This window comes from Pistacia vera, unplaced genomic scaffold (assembly GCF_008641045.1).
Source record: "Pistacia vera cultivar Batoury unplaced genomic scaffold, PisVer_v2 Contig545, whole genome shotgun sequence".
Taxonomy (NCBI): Eukaryota; Viridiplantae; Streptophyta; class Magnoliopsida; order Sapindales; family Anacardiaceae; genus Pistacia; species Pistacia vera.
This window is the reverse complement of record NW_022196385.1, coordinates 575,228-592,808: the sequence shown is the minus strand read 5'-3', so window position 1 is coordinate 592,808 and position 17,581 is coordinate 575,228. Positions and strand designations below refer to the sequence as shown.

The following is a 17,581-nucleotide window of genomic DNA, read 5'->3' as shown; positions in this document are numbered from 1 at the left end:
TAAACTTTACAAACATAATAGCTTCAAAGAGCTGATGAAGTGGAACCTATTAATTTCTAAAGACACTTATCTCTATATTACTCTTTTTTTTTTTTTTTTTCCTTTTTGTTTCGGGTTCCCAAGATTATGTTTCTTGTGCTGTATGCTAAAAATGTAGCAAGGCTATAGTTAGTTGGAATGAGCAGGAGAAATCTCACTTTTGTTATCTTGTTTTGTTGTTTCCCCTTTGGAAGAGCTGACTGTTGCATCTTCTTTCAGTATTGGCATTATGGGGGGTTTTATTCTTCGTGTTACCGTCATCTTTAATCCCTCCGTCGTGTGGATTGTTGCCCCGGTGGTCATCTTAACCTGCATAAACAATTGATTCTTTAAATTTCTTTTTAAGTTTTCTAACTGAAGATTTCATGATATTCTGGATTGAAACTTGAACTAGATGAGTATGATAACGATTGGTAACCTAGCGATGATTGGGGTGTGTCAATATGGAAATCCTACTACCAAAACTAGTTGGGTGCTCAAATCTTCCATGGAACTCTATATGGCCATGGAATCATACTTCTTTCATGCATTCTCTCATGAAACTCCACAGGCCTTGGAATATATGGCATAATAAACTATCAATTCTAATAACAATGATTTCTAAATAACAGTAGGTGACTTACTGCAGGAGCTCCAAGAGCTATTTGAAAGTTAAATCGCCGAACAAGCATCGCGACTGCTACAACTGTCTGTAAATCATCACAATGAATAGGTTTTTACAATAAATAATCATAAACCATAGTAATGATGTACAAAAGCACAATATTTTGTAGCTCAAATCCTAAACTAAAGAGCTAACCTGTATCAAGCAAGATTAATAGAGAAGAATTACACATACTTGTTCAAATAACAGGGCTGTAAAATTTTCCACCATAAATGTTATTGATAAATGAGAAGTTAAATATAATGATCATGGAAGTACCTCAAATGAAGCAAACATATCGCCTATGCATTTCCGTGGTCCTCCACCGAAGGGCAAGTAACTGTAACAAAAGTATTGGGTATCACATGAAAAAGAATAAATCCAATCCTGCCTGATAATTTTAAAAAACAAAAGAGAAAACCGAAAACTAAGAGCAAAAAATATTGCAGTGTGGTAGCACGTTTTGATTAAATTTGCCTAGACTTGCACTAAAATTAGCATTAATGAGGATCTCCAAAACACTGGTTATCGTTTTCATTTAGAAAGGCAATCGGTTTAATGCTACCCTAATCAAGTCAGAATAAATTACATATAATCATAGTACACAGTCTCTTTTTGGACCGGGGTGGCAAGGATGATAAGAACTTAACAGAAGGTATGAAAAATCATTGATAAAAGGTCTTTTTAAGTTGAGAACTCACCGGAAATTTTGGTTTGTTTCATTTGGATTGGGTCCATCTAGAGGCCATCTTTCTGGATTAAATTTATCGGCATCATCCCAAAGATGAGGACTACGATGAAGGTTCCAAAGAGAAATAAAGATATCCTCACCCCTGTAGAAACATGATAGAACAGTATTGATATCCTGAATTACATGGCCATTAAAAAAAAAAAAAGGGTGGTACATGACATCTACATACATAATTGAGAAAAAAAAACATTTATTTACGAATTAAAAGGAAAATGAAAGGACATTCATAACAATATATTCAACAGTAGTAACAAAAACATTGAGATTAATGACAAAAACAGAAATGGCTAAAAGACAATTTTCCTCTTCAGTTATACAATAATGGAAAAGAATGAGAAAAAGCCCCATGGAGTTAAAAAAAAAAAAAAAAAAAAAATTAATGTACTAACTAGCAAAGAAACAGTAGTATTGCATAAGGTTATGGATATATGACCTTTTTATAGGATACTTCCCGAGTGTGTCATTCTCAAGAGAACGACGAATTAAGACAGGTGGCTGCGGGTAGAGCCTTAAGGACTGCGAAGAGTTTGAAATAAAAATTTCAAATCAAAATGAATTAAAAAAAAAAAAATATTCACTCTAAAAAGATTATGTGACAAACAATATGTATCTCCTTACTTCATTAATTACTCGATTTGTGTACTTAAGTTTCTTCATGTCTTCAATGGTTGGAAATCGATCTCCTAAAACAGAATCAACCTAGAGGGATTCAAAAGTAAATGTAAATAGATACATGAATTACAAGATTGAAAACTCAATTTTATGCGTATAAGAATTATAAGATACCTCATCCTGGAGCTTTGACACCACAGCAGGTTCCTGCAGTCATTAGAAAGGAAAATAATGATAACAGAAAGAGGAACAAATAGAAAATTAGAAGTGTTGCATGCTAGAAGGCTTCAAGATGATTAGTTACGGATTATAATACTGAAGTAATTTTGACACACTTGTTGAGAAAAACACTGTGGGCAAAGGCGTGGAAAAAGAAAAGAACAGTAAGCATCACCAGACAGAAGTTAGCTTTTTTCTTGAAGCTTAATTGCAAGTACCTTGGATAGGAGATAAAAGGTCCATGTTAAAACTGCAGCTGATGTTTCATGCCCAGCTATAAGCATTGTCATCAAGTCATCACGGAGTTGCTTGCTAGAAACCTATATACAGTTCGAAAATCTTCAATTACTTGTATTAGCGAAAAGCATGCCTGAAAGCTGATAATACTTACATCATCTCCTGAAGCCAAGAGAAAGTGGAGAATACTGGGATCTTGTTCATTCATGTACTCCTCACCAAATTGTAGCTCCTCTTCATCAACCATTCTCTGCCATTGCACCAATTAAAAAGAGCCCATCAATGAATGAAACAACTCGATGTTAAATCAAATTTTGTACTCATGTAAAGAAAATAGCAGCCAAACTAAAAGAAGACAGTAGACCTGCAAACTACACAAGAATTTATGGTTTCATACGATTAGAAGAATCACATATTTGATATTTGATATGTGACCAAGGTAAAGTTTACATACAATTCAGTTGAACCACAAGTAAGATACAAATAATGGCGCTGAAGTTCCACAGATGAGCATGATACAAAACTGTCAGTATCATCAGGTTTAATCGATGAGATTCACATGAAATATATATTCTTCAAATAATATGACAGAAACAATCCATTCCAAAATTAACTGAAAGCAGTCCTTATTGAGCTTTATTGTCTGCATGAAACTGCTATTTTGTTGTGTACACCTAGGGAAGAGGTTAAAGCATGATACATGTTCACTAAAAGACATATGGACTTGTACTGACAGATGTACATCAACGAAATCTTGCCATATCCCAGTGAATAATAACTTTACCTTGCATATTGCAATTAGGTCATCAAGTGTATCATTAATCAATTTGAGGGCTGTGTTGACTTTCCTTAGCCGTGGTGAAACATCTTTCCAAATTGGGATCTCCCAGACTGGTATTGGTGAAACACTTCTATCTTCTGCTTCTCTCAGAACCGTATAAACAGCCTGCTCTAGCCCACATAAAGAGGCAAAATTATGAGAAGCTATGACATCAATTCAACATCAACGGAACATCAACTACAATCATTGAAAGTAATAGAATGAGGTTCAGTGTTTGAAGTGATCATACCTCAACTATCCCAGCATCATTTGTTAGTGAATCAAAATCATAATTGAATACTGCCTTGCCAATTATGTCCAATGTCAAACGGGAGAAAAGAGATTCCATCTCAACGTCTTCTCCATCAGATGCAGCAGCATCCAGTTTCTTGCAAAGCCTATCTGTTGCTTCCCCAAACAGGCTAATCATAGCTGCCACATACTGGATATGAAAATAAACAGGTCAATACAAATACTTCTGACAAACACTCTTTTAGGTTGTCTCAAGCTGGAGTAGCTCAAAATGCCTTCAAGCAGCAAAAAGAGGGACAGTTCTTGTTAGCCATATGGCTAGCAATTTGAGGCCCTGCCAAAAGAATGTTATTCTGCCACTTCAATGCTTCTTCAAATAGGTTGTGTACCTTCTATTACTTTAATATTTTCAAAGATACGGTACTTCAGTTCCATGGTTGCATTGATATGAAAATCGTTTGTCATAACCAATGGTTGTTTCTTTCTTGTACCACATATTGCCTCTTTTTTATTAGTAAACTCTCTCCTACCTTTTCTGGAATATTTTTGACATCTCTTAGGTCTTATGTATGTCAAAAAGTATATAAACCATGTTACCTTTTGATGCAATGCTGGGACTATGGCACGACGTCGAACACGCCATATCTCCCCATCTGCAGGGATCAGTCCCTTGCCCATGACAAAATCTAGAATCTCGGCCAAAATACCCTGCAAAGTAAGGAGTTATGAGAAATGAGGAAAAACGTAGCTTATCAATCAAGAAAAATGATAACAAACTTGCCAAGAGCCAACCGTCTTACCTTTGAGTATGACTTCGAATTGTCTTTCAATATATGTTTAGCAATGGAAGGATCAGATACAATCAAAAAGGACTGCCATAAAATAAATCCAACAAGGTTTCATGAAAAGACAATTAGTTTTTTGCCCGTGAATTATTGACTAAATTCAATTATTCTAAAATAACACAGAATTTTCTATTCTAGTCAAAAGAAACAAACCTTTGGTCCAAATGTCAACCTGAAAATTCCACCATATGTGAGGTAAAGCTCATACAAGGGAATGAAGAATGCCTCACTTCGGATAGCACTAATCTGCCCTTTTGCTTCCGGGATCTTTGGATAGTCTTCATTAGCATCAATCCAATCAAATAGAACTCCCAAAATTTCACGAGGAACACCCAATTTCGACAAACCATTCTTCAGTACTGATGGAAAACTATGTCACAAACCCAAAGGAAAATAAAAAAATAAATTAAAGACTAAACCATTCACATAATTTGATATAAAAATATGCATTCCCCTTTAACAAGTAGTTCCAAGTAAAGCAAACACCTTCAATCAAAATTAAAATCAAACACTGCCTGCCAAATTATAGATGTTATAACAAAATTAACTGTACCAGTATCATAGAATGACCCTTGATAATATATAATCATGTGTTATCAAAACCCTTTAGTACCTGTAGTATTCCCCTTTAACAATTAGTTTCAATTAAAGCGAACAACTTTACACGAAACTAAAAATCAACCCTTAATTCCTGTAACGGTACCGAAATTCTCATCCGGGTACAGAAAAATTCACCTTTAACAAATAATTCTAAGGAATTTCCAATTAAAGCAAACACATTGAGTAAAAACTTAAAATCAAACACAATCAGGTACCTCAAAATTCATAGCTAAAAACTAAACATACCCAGATGACTCTACTGTAAATTCTCCAGAAGCAATCCGAGCAGACAACTCAGCCCTCCGTTTCTCTTCAAGAAGCCGCTCCACTCTCTTCACTGCACCATCTCCCGGCTCACGCTCCCTCCCATTTGAAGAACAGCACGTCACCGTACGAAACTTCACCGTCCCTACACAACCCAGAAAGCATTTCAAAATCAAAACCAAAATATGCATAAAAACCTGAGCTTTAAAGTTCATTTCAAAAAGCAAGAAATGAAGAACAAACAAACCATTCAGTTTAGCCGACGACGGTGAGCCGAAGATGGCGTTTGTGCGAAATTTGACTGAAGTGGCGTGAAGTAAAGGGAAATGGGCAGCCATGAAAGTGACAATAAGAAAGCAAAGTTTTGAGCTTTCTGTTCAGAGTTTTGTTTGTTGGGGTTGAGTTGATAACGCAGAAAGCATGTGGAGTAATTCAGTGGCGAGGCTAACTGCTAAAAGCCTAAAAGCCAGGTGGGGAATCTTTGGAAGTTGCATAACTTTCGTGGTTGTTAGATACCACCCGGGAACAAACAAAAACAACAAAAAATCTATCTTTTCAAGTTTGGGGTGTTAGTGAAAAAACAGTTTTTCGAATACACCTAAAATATTAGGTAACGTTTGGAGTGTTAGAAAATACTCAGTTAAACTTTTTTTTTTTTTTTTTTTTTTTTTTTTTTTTTTTGAGTTTGTTATAGATGTTATGTTTAAGTATTTTTGTGTATATAATATATTGGGAAAATATCATAGACTAAACTTAAGCTTTTCAAATTTATTATTCGCCCGCGACAATTTTTGCATTTATTATCAAATAAACTCTCAAAATTTGAAAAAAGCATCGCTAAATGGGTATCAAATGGGCTTTGAAAGTTTAAAAATGTTACCGTAGATGCCCCATTTATTCTAACTGTGTTATATCGTTATTAGGTTCACAAAACATTTTCTTATAAGATTAAAGTTATCATTTTATCTCAACACTTTTTTATAAGAGTAAAACTACAATTTCACTCATCTACCACAAACAGCAACATAATGGAGTTAGAGGAAAGGGTTATTCTTATACAATTTTTAAACTTTATGGGTCTATTTGATAAAAACCGTGAAATTTATCATTCGAATTTTAGAACATTTGAATAATGTTTGGCAATACGGAGACTTTTGGTATCAAACAAAACGGTTTACTTTGTTTATAGGTTTATTTCATTTAGATTCTATGAGATCACTTGATAAAAAAATACATTTACTATAATTGGAAAATATTATATATATCTCTTATAATTTTCTAAAATTCACTTAAAAGTGTATGGTTTTAATAATAATGGGTATGTTTAATATTAAACAATATCGATCGAGTAAATAAAATAAACAAGTGATATGTAACTTCATATATATCGTTAACATATGAATAATGAGAAGATAATAAATCACGATATACATGAATGGGATGAATTTTTGTTAACACAACTTGGGAAATTTTAACAATATTATTATCAATAAAATAGTACCCCAAATGATAGTGATAAGTTGACTATACAATTCTCAATTCAATTTATGAACAAACAATAATTAGGAACAAAATATGTATCAATTGAATAACTTGTGTTTATGTCATCATCCTTCTTTATTTTTATTTTTTTTGCAAAAGTAAACTATGATTATTTTGTTGGTAAAAAAGAAGAAACAATCGTTTGACCAAACGTGTGTAAATTTGTTTTTAGACTTTATGTGAGCATTCTTAACACAGAACAAATCTACTTAGTTATGATGACTCAAACTGTATACACTGAATTTCAAACCTTATGAATTGAATCCATATTTCTTTGTTAAGGATGTAGAATGTTACATCTTTACCTATTATAGACACACTAGACACGAGGCCCGCGCATTGCGCTGGTATGTTTATTCAATGTTTTTGAAATAGATTGTAAACAAATTTATTCTAACAAAATAAACTAATTAGATTAAGACATAATAAGTGTTAAATTATACAAATTTTAAAGTAAATATAAATTGTATATATATACAAAGTTGTGTTAAAATAAAATTAATAATTATACGTATATAATTATTAATATCAATTATAGGTAGATGTTATTAAATCATTCATCCAACTTGAGAAGATCACCTAGATATTATATGGTCTAGTTATATTTTCAAGATCATCACATTATACAATTGATATTATTTTTGCAGACATGTCTTTGATATTCGATGTCAGTATTTTGTAGTGAATCGTGTATGATATTTAATATCACTTGAATATTATCAAGATCAACTATTTAAACTCAAAATTTATATTGACGTTCCGCAATTTCTATAACTTATATTCATTTTCAAGTTGCGTTGCGCGGGTATGTTTATTATATATATTTTTACATTATTATTGGTTTTTTGTGTTTTAAATGTATATTTTTTATATTGATGTTCATTTTATATTGAATTGTTAATTAAAAAATCAATAAATAAAATATCCACAAATTGAACTCAAAGTTTATATCATCATGGTTCTTCTCAAATATGTTACCATTTGACATTTGCTACAAAAGTTTAAAATTTTGTCAAGAAAAGCAAAACAATTTGTAGGATAACCCATTGGGTATTATTGATAAGTCTATAAATTAATCAAAGAAAGAGAAAACTTGTTGAAAAATGTGAACTTTTAAGCAAGAGACTTGCAGAGCCAAAGGAAAAAATTGATTTTGATTGTTGAGAAGAGAAAATGAATTATTTTATTATTATTATTTTAGAAATAAAAAAAATTAAGAATGTTAAGAAGAGAACTCACATAAAAAGCAACAACAACTCCAACAGTATAATCTGAAGGCAACTTAATTGAAACATTGAAGAAGTCATGAAGATAAAGTTCCTGTGACATAAATCTATTTGCTGCAATTAGAATTGACCACCACCTATAGCAAAAAAAACATTTGATGATAGCATCCTAAAGAAAAACGATAATTGTAAAACCCACAAATCAAACAACAAAATCAGTCCAAAAATTCAACAAAAAAAGATAGAACAAATATAATTAAAACTACATATCAATATTTGTTTTCCTTTGTCATCACTAAAATTGAATTTGTTTTATGTGTGTGATGATAAAATGAATGGTTCGGCAGTAGGTCTATAGGTATTCTAATTCATCATATAATATAACAAATTAAAACCTTATCTTTCTAGTTTCCAAAGATTAGAACCGCTCATCAATTGGATTTCTATTAAGTAAGTTATGACTAATTTACTACTGACTGTTCAGTGAAAACTGAGAAACAGGGGAAACCAAAATATGTATGATGATAAAATGAATAGTTTGAAAGTGGGGCTATAGTTATCCAAATTAAGTGTATAATATATCAAATTAAATATTTGTCTGTCTAGTTTCTAAAGGTTCAAACCTCTCATCCATTGGACTTTTATTGAGCAAGTTATAGTCAATTTACTATGGACTGTTCTGTAGAAACCAAAATGTGTGTGATGATAAAAAGAATGGTTCAGAAGTGGAACTAAAATTATCCAAATTAAGTGTATAATATATCCAATTAAAGCTCTATCTGTCTAGTTTCTAAAGGTTCAAACTTCTCATCAATTGGATTTTTATTGAGAAAGGTATGGTCAATTTACTATTAACTGTTAAGTGGAAACCAAAATGTGTGTGATGATAAAATAAATTGTTTGACAATGAGGCTACATTTATCCAAATTAAGCGTATAATATATCAAATTAAAGCCCTGTCTATCTAGTTTCTAAAGATTCAAATCTCTCATCAATTGAAGTTTTATTGAGCAAGTTATGGTCAATTAACTACTACTTATTCTGTGGAAACCTAAATATATATGATGATAAAATGAATGATTTACTAAAGCTATATGGTTTAGCATAAAACATCAATTGATATTTGTTAAATAAATAAAATTAGTTATATTCAACAATAAACTCTTTTAATGATATATGTATGTAATATAAAAGATATCATCAAAAAGATATAGAACAATTACAATTAAAATTACATATCAATATTTGTTTTTTTTTAAGGATAATAATACTGGTTCAGTATATTATGAATTGTTTACTAAAGTTACATGGTTCGACAACAAACATCAGATGATATTTGTGATACACATAAAATTTGTTATATTTAGCAACAACCTATTTTCGATACCTGTATGTAACATAAAAAAAATATCAACAAAAAGAGATATAACAAATACAATTAAAACTGCATATCAATATTTGTTTTCCTTTGTCATTACTAAAATTCAATTGGTTTTATGTGTGTGATGATAAAATGAATGGTTTGGCCATAGGTCTCTAGTTATCAAAATTCTTTGTATAATATATCAAATTAAAGCTCTATCTTTTTATTTTTCAAAGATTTAAATCGCTCATCAATTTGATTTTTATTGAGTAAGTTATGGCCAATTTACTACTGATTGTTCAGTGGAAATCGAGAAACAGGGAAAACTAAAATGTGTGGGATGATAAAATGAATGGTTTGAAAGTCAGGGTACATTTATCCAAATTAAGTGTATAATATATCAAATTAAAGTCTTATCTGTCTAGCTTCTAAATATTCAAACATCTCATCAATTGGAGTTTTATTGAGATAGTTATGGTCAACTTACTACTGACTGCTTAATGGAAACCGAAATGTGTGATGATAAAATGAATGGTTTAGCAGTAGGGCTACAATTATCCAAATTAAGTGTGTAATATACCAAATTAAAGGCATGTATGTTAGTTTCTAAATATTTAAATCTCTCATCAATTGGAGTTTTATTGAACAAGTTATGGTCAATTTACTACTGACTGTTAAGTGGAAACTAAAATGTGTGTGATGAAAAAAAAATGGTTCAGAAGTGGGGCTATAGTTATCCAAATTAAGCATATAATATATCAAATTAAATCACTATCTGTATAGTTTTCAAAGATTTAAACCTCTCATCAATTGGATTTTTATTGAGCAAGTTATGGCTAATTTATTAATGACTGTTCAGTAGAAATTGAGAAACAGGAGAAACCAAAATGTGTGTGATGATAAAAGAAACGGTCTGACAGTGAGGCCACAGTTATCAAATTAAGCATATAATATATCAAATTAAATCCCTGTTTATCTAGTTTCTAAAGATTCAAACCTCTCATCAATTGGATTTTTATTGAGCAAGTTATGATCAATTTACTACTGACTATTCAATAGAAGCCAAAATGTGTGTGATGATGAAATGAATGGTTTGGAAGTGGGGCTACAGCTATCCAAATTAAGCGTATAATATGTCAAATTAAAGCCCTGTCTGTCTAGTTTCTAAAGATTCAATCATCTTATCGATTGGATTTTTATTGGGCAAGTTATAATCAATTGACTATTGATTGCTTAGTGAAAACCGAAATACGTGTGATGATAAATTAAATGGTTTACTTGACCCAAATTTAAAAGATTATCATATTAGGACTGATAAGAAATATTTCAAATAACACCTATTAATTGGAAAACGGAATCAACCAAAATTAATTCATTTAACATATATACTCGCACATCAACAAGACATAAACAATAAATCATTCACATAACAAATTAAAATACACAGATGTTTTTACAGAAAACATATTTAACACAATTGAACTGTTTCTACTAATATAGATATGATACGTACTCACAGTTCAGTTGGCAATATGATCATCTTCGATTTCATCTTAGTAAAATACATGAATACTTCCTTGAAAATAAACATAACAAAATTTAATCGATCTTCATGTTAAGATTTGTTAAGGAACAATTATTCATTCGTATAACAACTGTTATCTGAAAACGAAATCAACAAACGTTAATTAATCTTCATATTAAAATTGTTAAGGAATACACTTACTGTTCGACAAGACTAACACAATTAATCATTCAGATAGATTGATTGAACAAAAACAATCATTCAATTAAATAATAACCGTTAAAAATAGTTAGGAGATATACTTACAATTTCGTATTAAAATAGTTAGAATATATACTTACAGTTCAGAAGAACGAATCAAAATAACAACTCATTTGACAATATCAATTGGACATCCTGCCTTTATTCCATGCCAATTCATGAATCTTTGACCTGTAAACAACAACAAAAGCATAAATAAATAAAAAATCATCTATTAATAAAATCATGAAGAACATACGTATTATTGACACAAACTAACATGACCTATAAACAATTAACAAAAGACCAGACGTATTATTGACGCCAACTAACATATTGCGATAATACACAACTAAATATACACCCCTTTTATAACCCCTTTTTTAGACCTTTCGAATGCCAACACAATTAAATATAAATTGAATACAAAGAAAGGTTTGCAATGTCAATACAATGCACCTATATAATTATTAATAAACATGTATGCTTTTACTACCAATGCAATGCACTTGTGTAATCCAATCTTTATGTCTATTTATTTAGACTTTGGAATACCAATGCAGCAAGTAATATTGTCTACATTATCACCAATAAAATTTAACCACATGGCAATCACAATTCCAAGGTGTCCTTATGATTAGACCTTTAGAATGTCAATGCAATGCAGCTATATAATTAATATTATTATTAATTATTAATACAACAATGCAATGCACCTATGTAGTCTAATATTTATGTCTATTTATTTAGACTTTGGAATACCAATGCAGCAATTAATATTGTCTACATCATCACCAATAAAATTCAACCACATGACAATCACAAATATAAGGTGTCATTATGGTTAGACCTTTAGAATGTCAATGCAATGCACCTATATAATTATAATTATTCCCATTTTTTTAATTAATTAACAATTATAGATAGAGTAATAAATACCAGTCCAATGTGTCAAGATAGAACAATTTGATTGGCTTGTCAATCCAATGTGTCAAAATGGAGCAATTCTAGAGCTTTCAAAATGTGTAACATGGTGAACAACTCACATGGGTATTCATGGCAAACAACCAGCATGAGTATTCATGAATCTTAGAGCTAAAAATATCTCATTAAAGCACACATCCAACGTGGAAAGAGAGAGCAATTATAGAGCTCCAAAATAAAACAATTTTAGAGTTAAAAAAAAAAAAAAAAAAGTGTCCTACGTGTCACTCAAATAGGTATGCTTTTACCTTTGGATTTGGAACACTAATTCAACAATTAATATCTCTCTACAACATCGTCAATAAAATTTAACCATATAGCAACCAAAAATCTTATGTGTCAAAATAGAACAATTCTATGAGTTTCAAAATGTGCCACATGACAAACAATTTGCATGAGTATTCAGTATATATATATATTGTGCATTCATAAATTAATGATATTGTAATCAATTATATGCATCCGACTTTGATTGCCTCATCAATTTAATGTTTAGAGGGGGGTGTTTTAATGGTTTTTGAAAATATTGGGTATGCTGAAAATAATCCCACAAGGGAGTATATAAATAAACCCCTTTGAGAAGGGGAAATGGAAAAGGACATAAATACCCCTACAAGATAAACACTTGCCATCTTCTTCATAAGCCCTACTCCTGTCTTCTAAACTCACGCGGCCTCACTCACCATCAAAATTTGGCGCCAAGTTATTTCTGAGACGACGTCGTTATTTGCAACCACCACGACGGCACCGTCACAGTTATTTTTTATTTTTATTTCTTACAATTAATCTAATTTATCATAAATCCAATATTGAGATTGGTTCAATTCCTATTCATCAACATTATTTGAAACAGTTGTAATTGTGAACAGAATCAAAATTTGGGAGGAACCCATGAAAGGAGGAAGGAAGAATTTGAAGAGGGCTGCTGAAGATCAAATTTTGACACTTCAAGATGGTCAAAGCATTATGCAAGTTGTGTCTCTCAGAGGTTCTAATCTAATTGAGGTACCCAATTCATTTGAAGTTCTTTTAAATTTTTTATTTGAATTTCTTGTCTTCTTTTTTGATAAATGTGGTTGCAGTGCAATTGGGTTTGTTAAAATTAACTCTCTTACTATTATTGGTTATTATTATTATTTTTTTACTTATGTATGGGATCTCTTATAGTACCGCACCAGTATCGATATTGGTTAAAATATCCTTTGTATGTTACTTGTTTAATGTATAATGTTACATGTTTTAAGTTCCGGTACGGATACTGATATGGTGTTTTAGGGGAATCCTCTTATGTTCATGTTCTTTTTGCCATGAAGAATTTTAAATGCTTCTTAGTTGCTTGTTTGATTTAAATTTGGTGAATTTGGGCTTGGTGATCATATTCCCAAGTTGTTAATTTTCATGATAGTTATTATTGAGAACATGCTAGCTAAGAATATGTGATTGGTGAGTGGTACCAATTCCCTGTTGTTGAGATAATTGAGGTACCTATTAATTTCATTTTTTGGAATTTTTTTTTTTTTTTTTGAAAGTCATTTTATTTTCTTGATGAATTTAGTTACCGTGCTAGTGGGTTTGTTATTGTTAATTGAATTTAGGTACCAACCTTGTTCATTCTTGTAGTGCTAAACCAAGAAAATTGTTACGAAAGCTTAATATATATTACAGGTTTTACGATTAATGTTACCTGTCTTGCGTTAATATTCAATGTATTAGTGACCATGTTGTTTAATGTGTTATGAGTTCATTTTTTAGGTTATGATGTAATGAGTCTTTGCATTTCATATTCTAACTTATATGTCTATTCTTTCCAGTAACATTATCGGTACAATGTTCTGAGCTTGAAATAGTATGTTTTTTTTTGAGCTTTTGGAACTGATTCAATAAAAGGGTGTCCGTGGTCAGTCCAGTATTGTACCTATAATTTTATTGTTAAATGTTAAGTGTAACTCTTCAAGTTTATCGATTCATGATGTCATTGCAATGCTTTATTTAGAGGATTATATCAGCTGAGTCCAACTTTGAGTCTTTGATCAACTCATTTTTCTTAATTGTGGCACCTGGATTTAGTATTTAATCGAAATAAAATGGATGTGCACTCCAAATTGTTTGAAGTTTGGATACTATTGTTAAATTTAATCTGGTTATGGCCTTTTTGGTTCATTCACTTCTAATGATTTTCCCTTGTACATTTATGTAATGAGATTGCTTCTGTGTTTGCACAGATTTGTTTCTAACCTTCCGCTTTATCTCTGCTATGTTGCCTTTTCTTAAGGTAGTGGACGCACAAGGTGAAAAATCACTTGCTCTGTTTCCAGCAAAGTTTCAAAAGAGCATGTGGATAAAACGAGGTTTGTTTCATATAAAATTGCTGACTTGGGAGATTGGGAGCATCAACTTCTGGAATATGTTAGCTTCCATATGCTTACCCAATTGCTAACATTCTGACGGACTGATAGACAATATTAAGTTGCTTTCACGATGCGCAGGGAGTTTTGTTGTGGTGGATGAAAGTGGAAAGGAAAAGGCTCTCAAAGATGGTAGCAAAGTGGCATGTATTGTTTCTCAGGTTCTTTTCTATGAACAAGTTCGAGCGCTTCAAAAAACTTCAGAATGGTTTGTTTCTTGACTTCTTAGTAACAGCAGATGAAAAATGATGTGCCATACATCTAATTTGTCTTGCATCCTTGCAATTTCCGATGTTAGTACTTGGGGAAAATAGTATCTTAAGTTGAAACCAAGTTTAGCTATTTATTCACGTACTGAACTTAACAAAAGCTCCCTAAAACAGAACTTTGAGATTGAGATACTTGTTCTAGACATACTGGTTCAAGGTGGAAATCCTCATTTTATACCATTCTGATTGTTGCAATTCTTTTACTTTTCGGCTGAATTATTGTCGGTGAAGCTTACTTGCTTATTCCACTTGATGCAGGCCGGAAATTTTCAGATCGACAAATTCAGATGATCCTAACGGAAGTTCAGAAAGATACGCCTCCTGTAATGAAGAAAATAATCGGTCTGATTTGGGTGATAATAATGATGCCGATGATGAAGATGACGATGACGATGACGGACTCCCCCCATTAGAGGCCAACACCAACAGAATCAAGCCATTGGAGTTGCAAACAGATTCAGATTCAGAATCGGAATCAGAATCAGAATCAGATATAGTTTCTTAAGTTATCAATTTTGATGATGTAAGTTTTTGTACCACAAAAATTCAAAGATTTTAAATGAAGCACAACCCTTCAAGCAGTCAAGGGTTGTTATAATGTAAAGATTGCAGCATCATATTACTGGTGCAATTTTTTTATCAAATCATCCTCAAATTAATCTTCAATTGTAAATTATGCTTCAAGTTCTAAAATACATGCTTGTTATTATAAACCAAATGAGTTAGATTATAGTATTGGGGATAACAACATTCAATTTAGAGTTAATGACATTAATCCAAGGTATGATGTAATAACAAAAATCCCCTAAGGTTTCGGAAATAATAGATTTTCCCTTTTTGTTAATGAATAGTTAGTGAGTTGTTAAAATTTACACTGTTATGAGTTAGTAAATATTATCAAATTGTTCTTTTACTGTTTATTTTAATGCTTAAAATTTAATGGTCAGATAATTTTTGTTATTTCTGAAATGTTAGGGAGATTTTTGTTATTATATCATACTCCATGATTAATGTTTAACTCAATTTAGAGTTAATTTATAATAGATACAAATGACTTGTAAAACAGAATGTTTAATTTTCAATCCTTTACAACTAATAAACTTGAGTGATAAAAATGAATTTTCAAGAAATAACCAAATTAATAAGGGTTTTGACAAAAATAGAGAACTTTCAAATAGTACCAAAAAAAATAAAAATAAAGGGAGCTCTCCAAGGACTAAATATCCCTAAAATAAAAATACATACCCTTTCCATATCTGACCAAACTCATTAATTACACCCTCAAGGGTCTATTTTGAGAGCCAAATGTTGCATTCATTCTTACAATAATGCCCTTATGATCTCTAATGGCCTAGGTAGTCTAGTAAAATCACATAAAATTTGTTTAAATGAATTTTTGTGTATGTTATTAGCTAACATTAAATGATATTGATATTAAGTTATATATCATCATATTATGTTGCATACGATGAAATAACATATACATAGTATTACTATAATTGTAAATAATTTTACCTTTTCGTAGTGCATTATTTTGAGGTCATACTATAATATAACTTCAATAATATAATGATTTTTATCTTAGGGATAACAAAACCCTGAGCCTCCTCTACGCTACTACAAGTTCGGCTTGAGATTTTCAAATGAATAACTTGGGATTAGGTTTTAGAACGAATTTTTACAACCTAGTTCAGGCCACATCTGATTATTCAAACCTTACACTGCATTTGTTTAAGTTTTTAAAATATTATTGTATTATGAATACTATTTAATCAAATAGGATGTCCTTGAAACATTTTTGGAAAATATTTATAAAAAATATTTAAATTATGTTTAATCCCTTACATTTGTTAATTTAACTAAACACTATGTATAATAAAAGTTTAAAATTAACAAAAACACTCCCACCCACACAACTATTGCTGACAGTCGGTCACCACCATCGGACGGTGGTCGAAAGTTTCCATAATGACATATGATCGGCTCGTTCTGGTTGATCGTGTACCAACAGCCAAATCTACGGCCATAAATCTGGTCGTCAATGATGTCGTCAATGACGGCCAAGATATGACTATCGTTGATAGTCAGATTTTTGGCTGTCGTTTGACTGTCAATGACATCCAAGATATGATCGTCGTTAATGGCCAAATTTGGCCATCAATGCCCAGATCTTTGGCCGTACATCTGACCGTTTCAGGTCAGATTCATAGTGGATATGGCTAGAAACGATCAGATCGGCGTACGACCAATTAGATTCATCTAGTTGTGTGCCATTTTAGTGACTTCTGGCCACTGTCGGGCGGTGGTGGCTGACTGTCGGGCGGTGGTGGCCGACTGTCGGTAATAGTTGGGTGGGTGGGGATGTTTTTGTTAATTTATAAACTTTTATTAAGAAAAATAATTGTTAAATGTTTTGAGTTGAATAAAAAAGTAATTACTTCACTAGATTGGATAAGATAGTGTTAAAAATTTAAACAAATGCAACCATAGTTACTAAAGTTAATTTTATGTGATGTAATACAAGCTCCGCATAAGGTTTTCGATTTTTCGAAGTTTTGAGCCCGACTCGAGATACCCTTGGTCAGGTCGGGCTTCTTGGTCATCTATTTTGCTTTAGGGGCATATATGGGAATCCACTTAATTTTGACTATTTTGTCCAATATCAAAGTAGGCCATTTTTGTTCCTACCCTTCATGGCTACTTACTACAAAATACCTTCTCTTTACCCGCTATTGGCAACGGTTT

General features: G+C 31.5%; 2 protein-coding genes across 3 annotated transcripts; one reads left to right on the top strand and one right to left on the bottom strand.

Moving 5' to 3' along the window:
* Nucleotides 1–83: 83 nt before the first annotated feature.
* Nucleotides 84–5,789, bottom strand: LOC116107665 (protein LUTEIN DEFICIENT 5, chloroplastic). The gene is made up of 16 exons (XM_031393957.1): nucleotides 5,530–5,789; nucleotides 5,265–5,427; nucleotides 4,572–4,788; nucleotides 4,374–4,445; nucleotides 4,171–4,281; nucleotides 3,572–3,763; nucleotides 3,286–3,447; nucleotides 2,656–2,751; nucleotides 2,483–2,584; nucleotides 2,220–2,252; nucleotides 2,052–2,132; nucleotides 1,867–1,949; nucleotides 1,384–1,515; nucleotides 962–1,022; nucleotides 663–728; nucleotides 84–348 (listed from the first exon to the last, which is right to left on the bottom strand). The coding sequence occupies exons 1-16, from the start codon at nucleotides 5,618–5,620 to the stop codon at nucleotides 169–171; spliced, it is 1,842 nt and encodes a 613-aa protein (XP_031249817.1). The 5' UTR covers nucleotides 5,621–5,789; the 3' UTR covers nucleotides 84–168.
* Nucleotides 5,790–12,807: 7,018 nt separating this feature from the next.
* On the top strand, nucleotides 12,808–15,543 carry LOC116107673 (probable RNA-binding protein EIF1AD). Of its 2 annotated transcripts, none has more exons than XM_031393966.1 (5): nucleotides 12,808–12,918; nucleotides 13,016–13,167; nucleotides 14,435–14,510; nucleotides 14,649–14,775; nucleotides 15,095–15,543. In XM_031393966.1, the coding sequence occupies exons 2-5, from the start codon at nucleotides 13,054–13,056 to the stop codon at nucleotides 15,339–15,341; spliced, it is 564 nt and encodes a 187-aa protein (XP_031249826.1). In that variant the 5' UTR covers nucleotides 12,808–12,918; nucleotides 13,016–13,053; the 3' UTR covers nucleotides 15,342–15,543. The 2 variants fall into 2 exon arrangements, with proteins under 2 accessions (XP_031249826.1, XP_031249825.1); XM_031393965.1 differs by having other exon boundaries at nucleotides 12,810–12,917; nucleotides 13,032–13,167; nucleotides 15,095–15,539.
* Nucleotides 15,544–17,581: the final 2,038 nt, after the last annotated feature.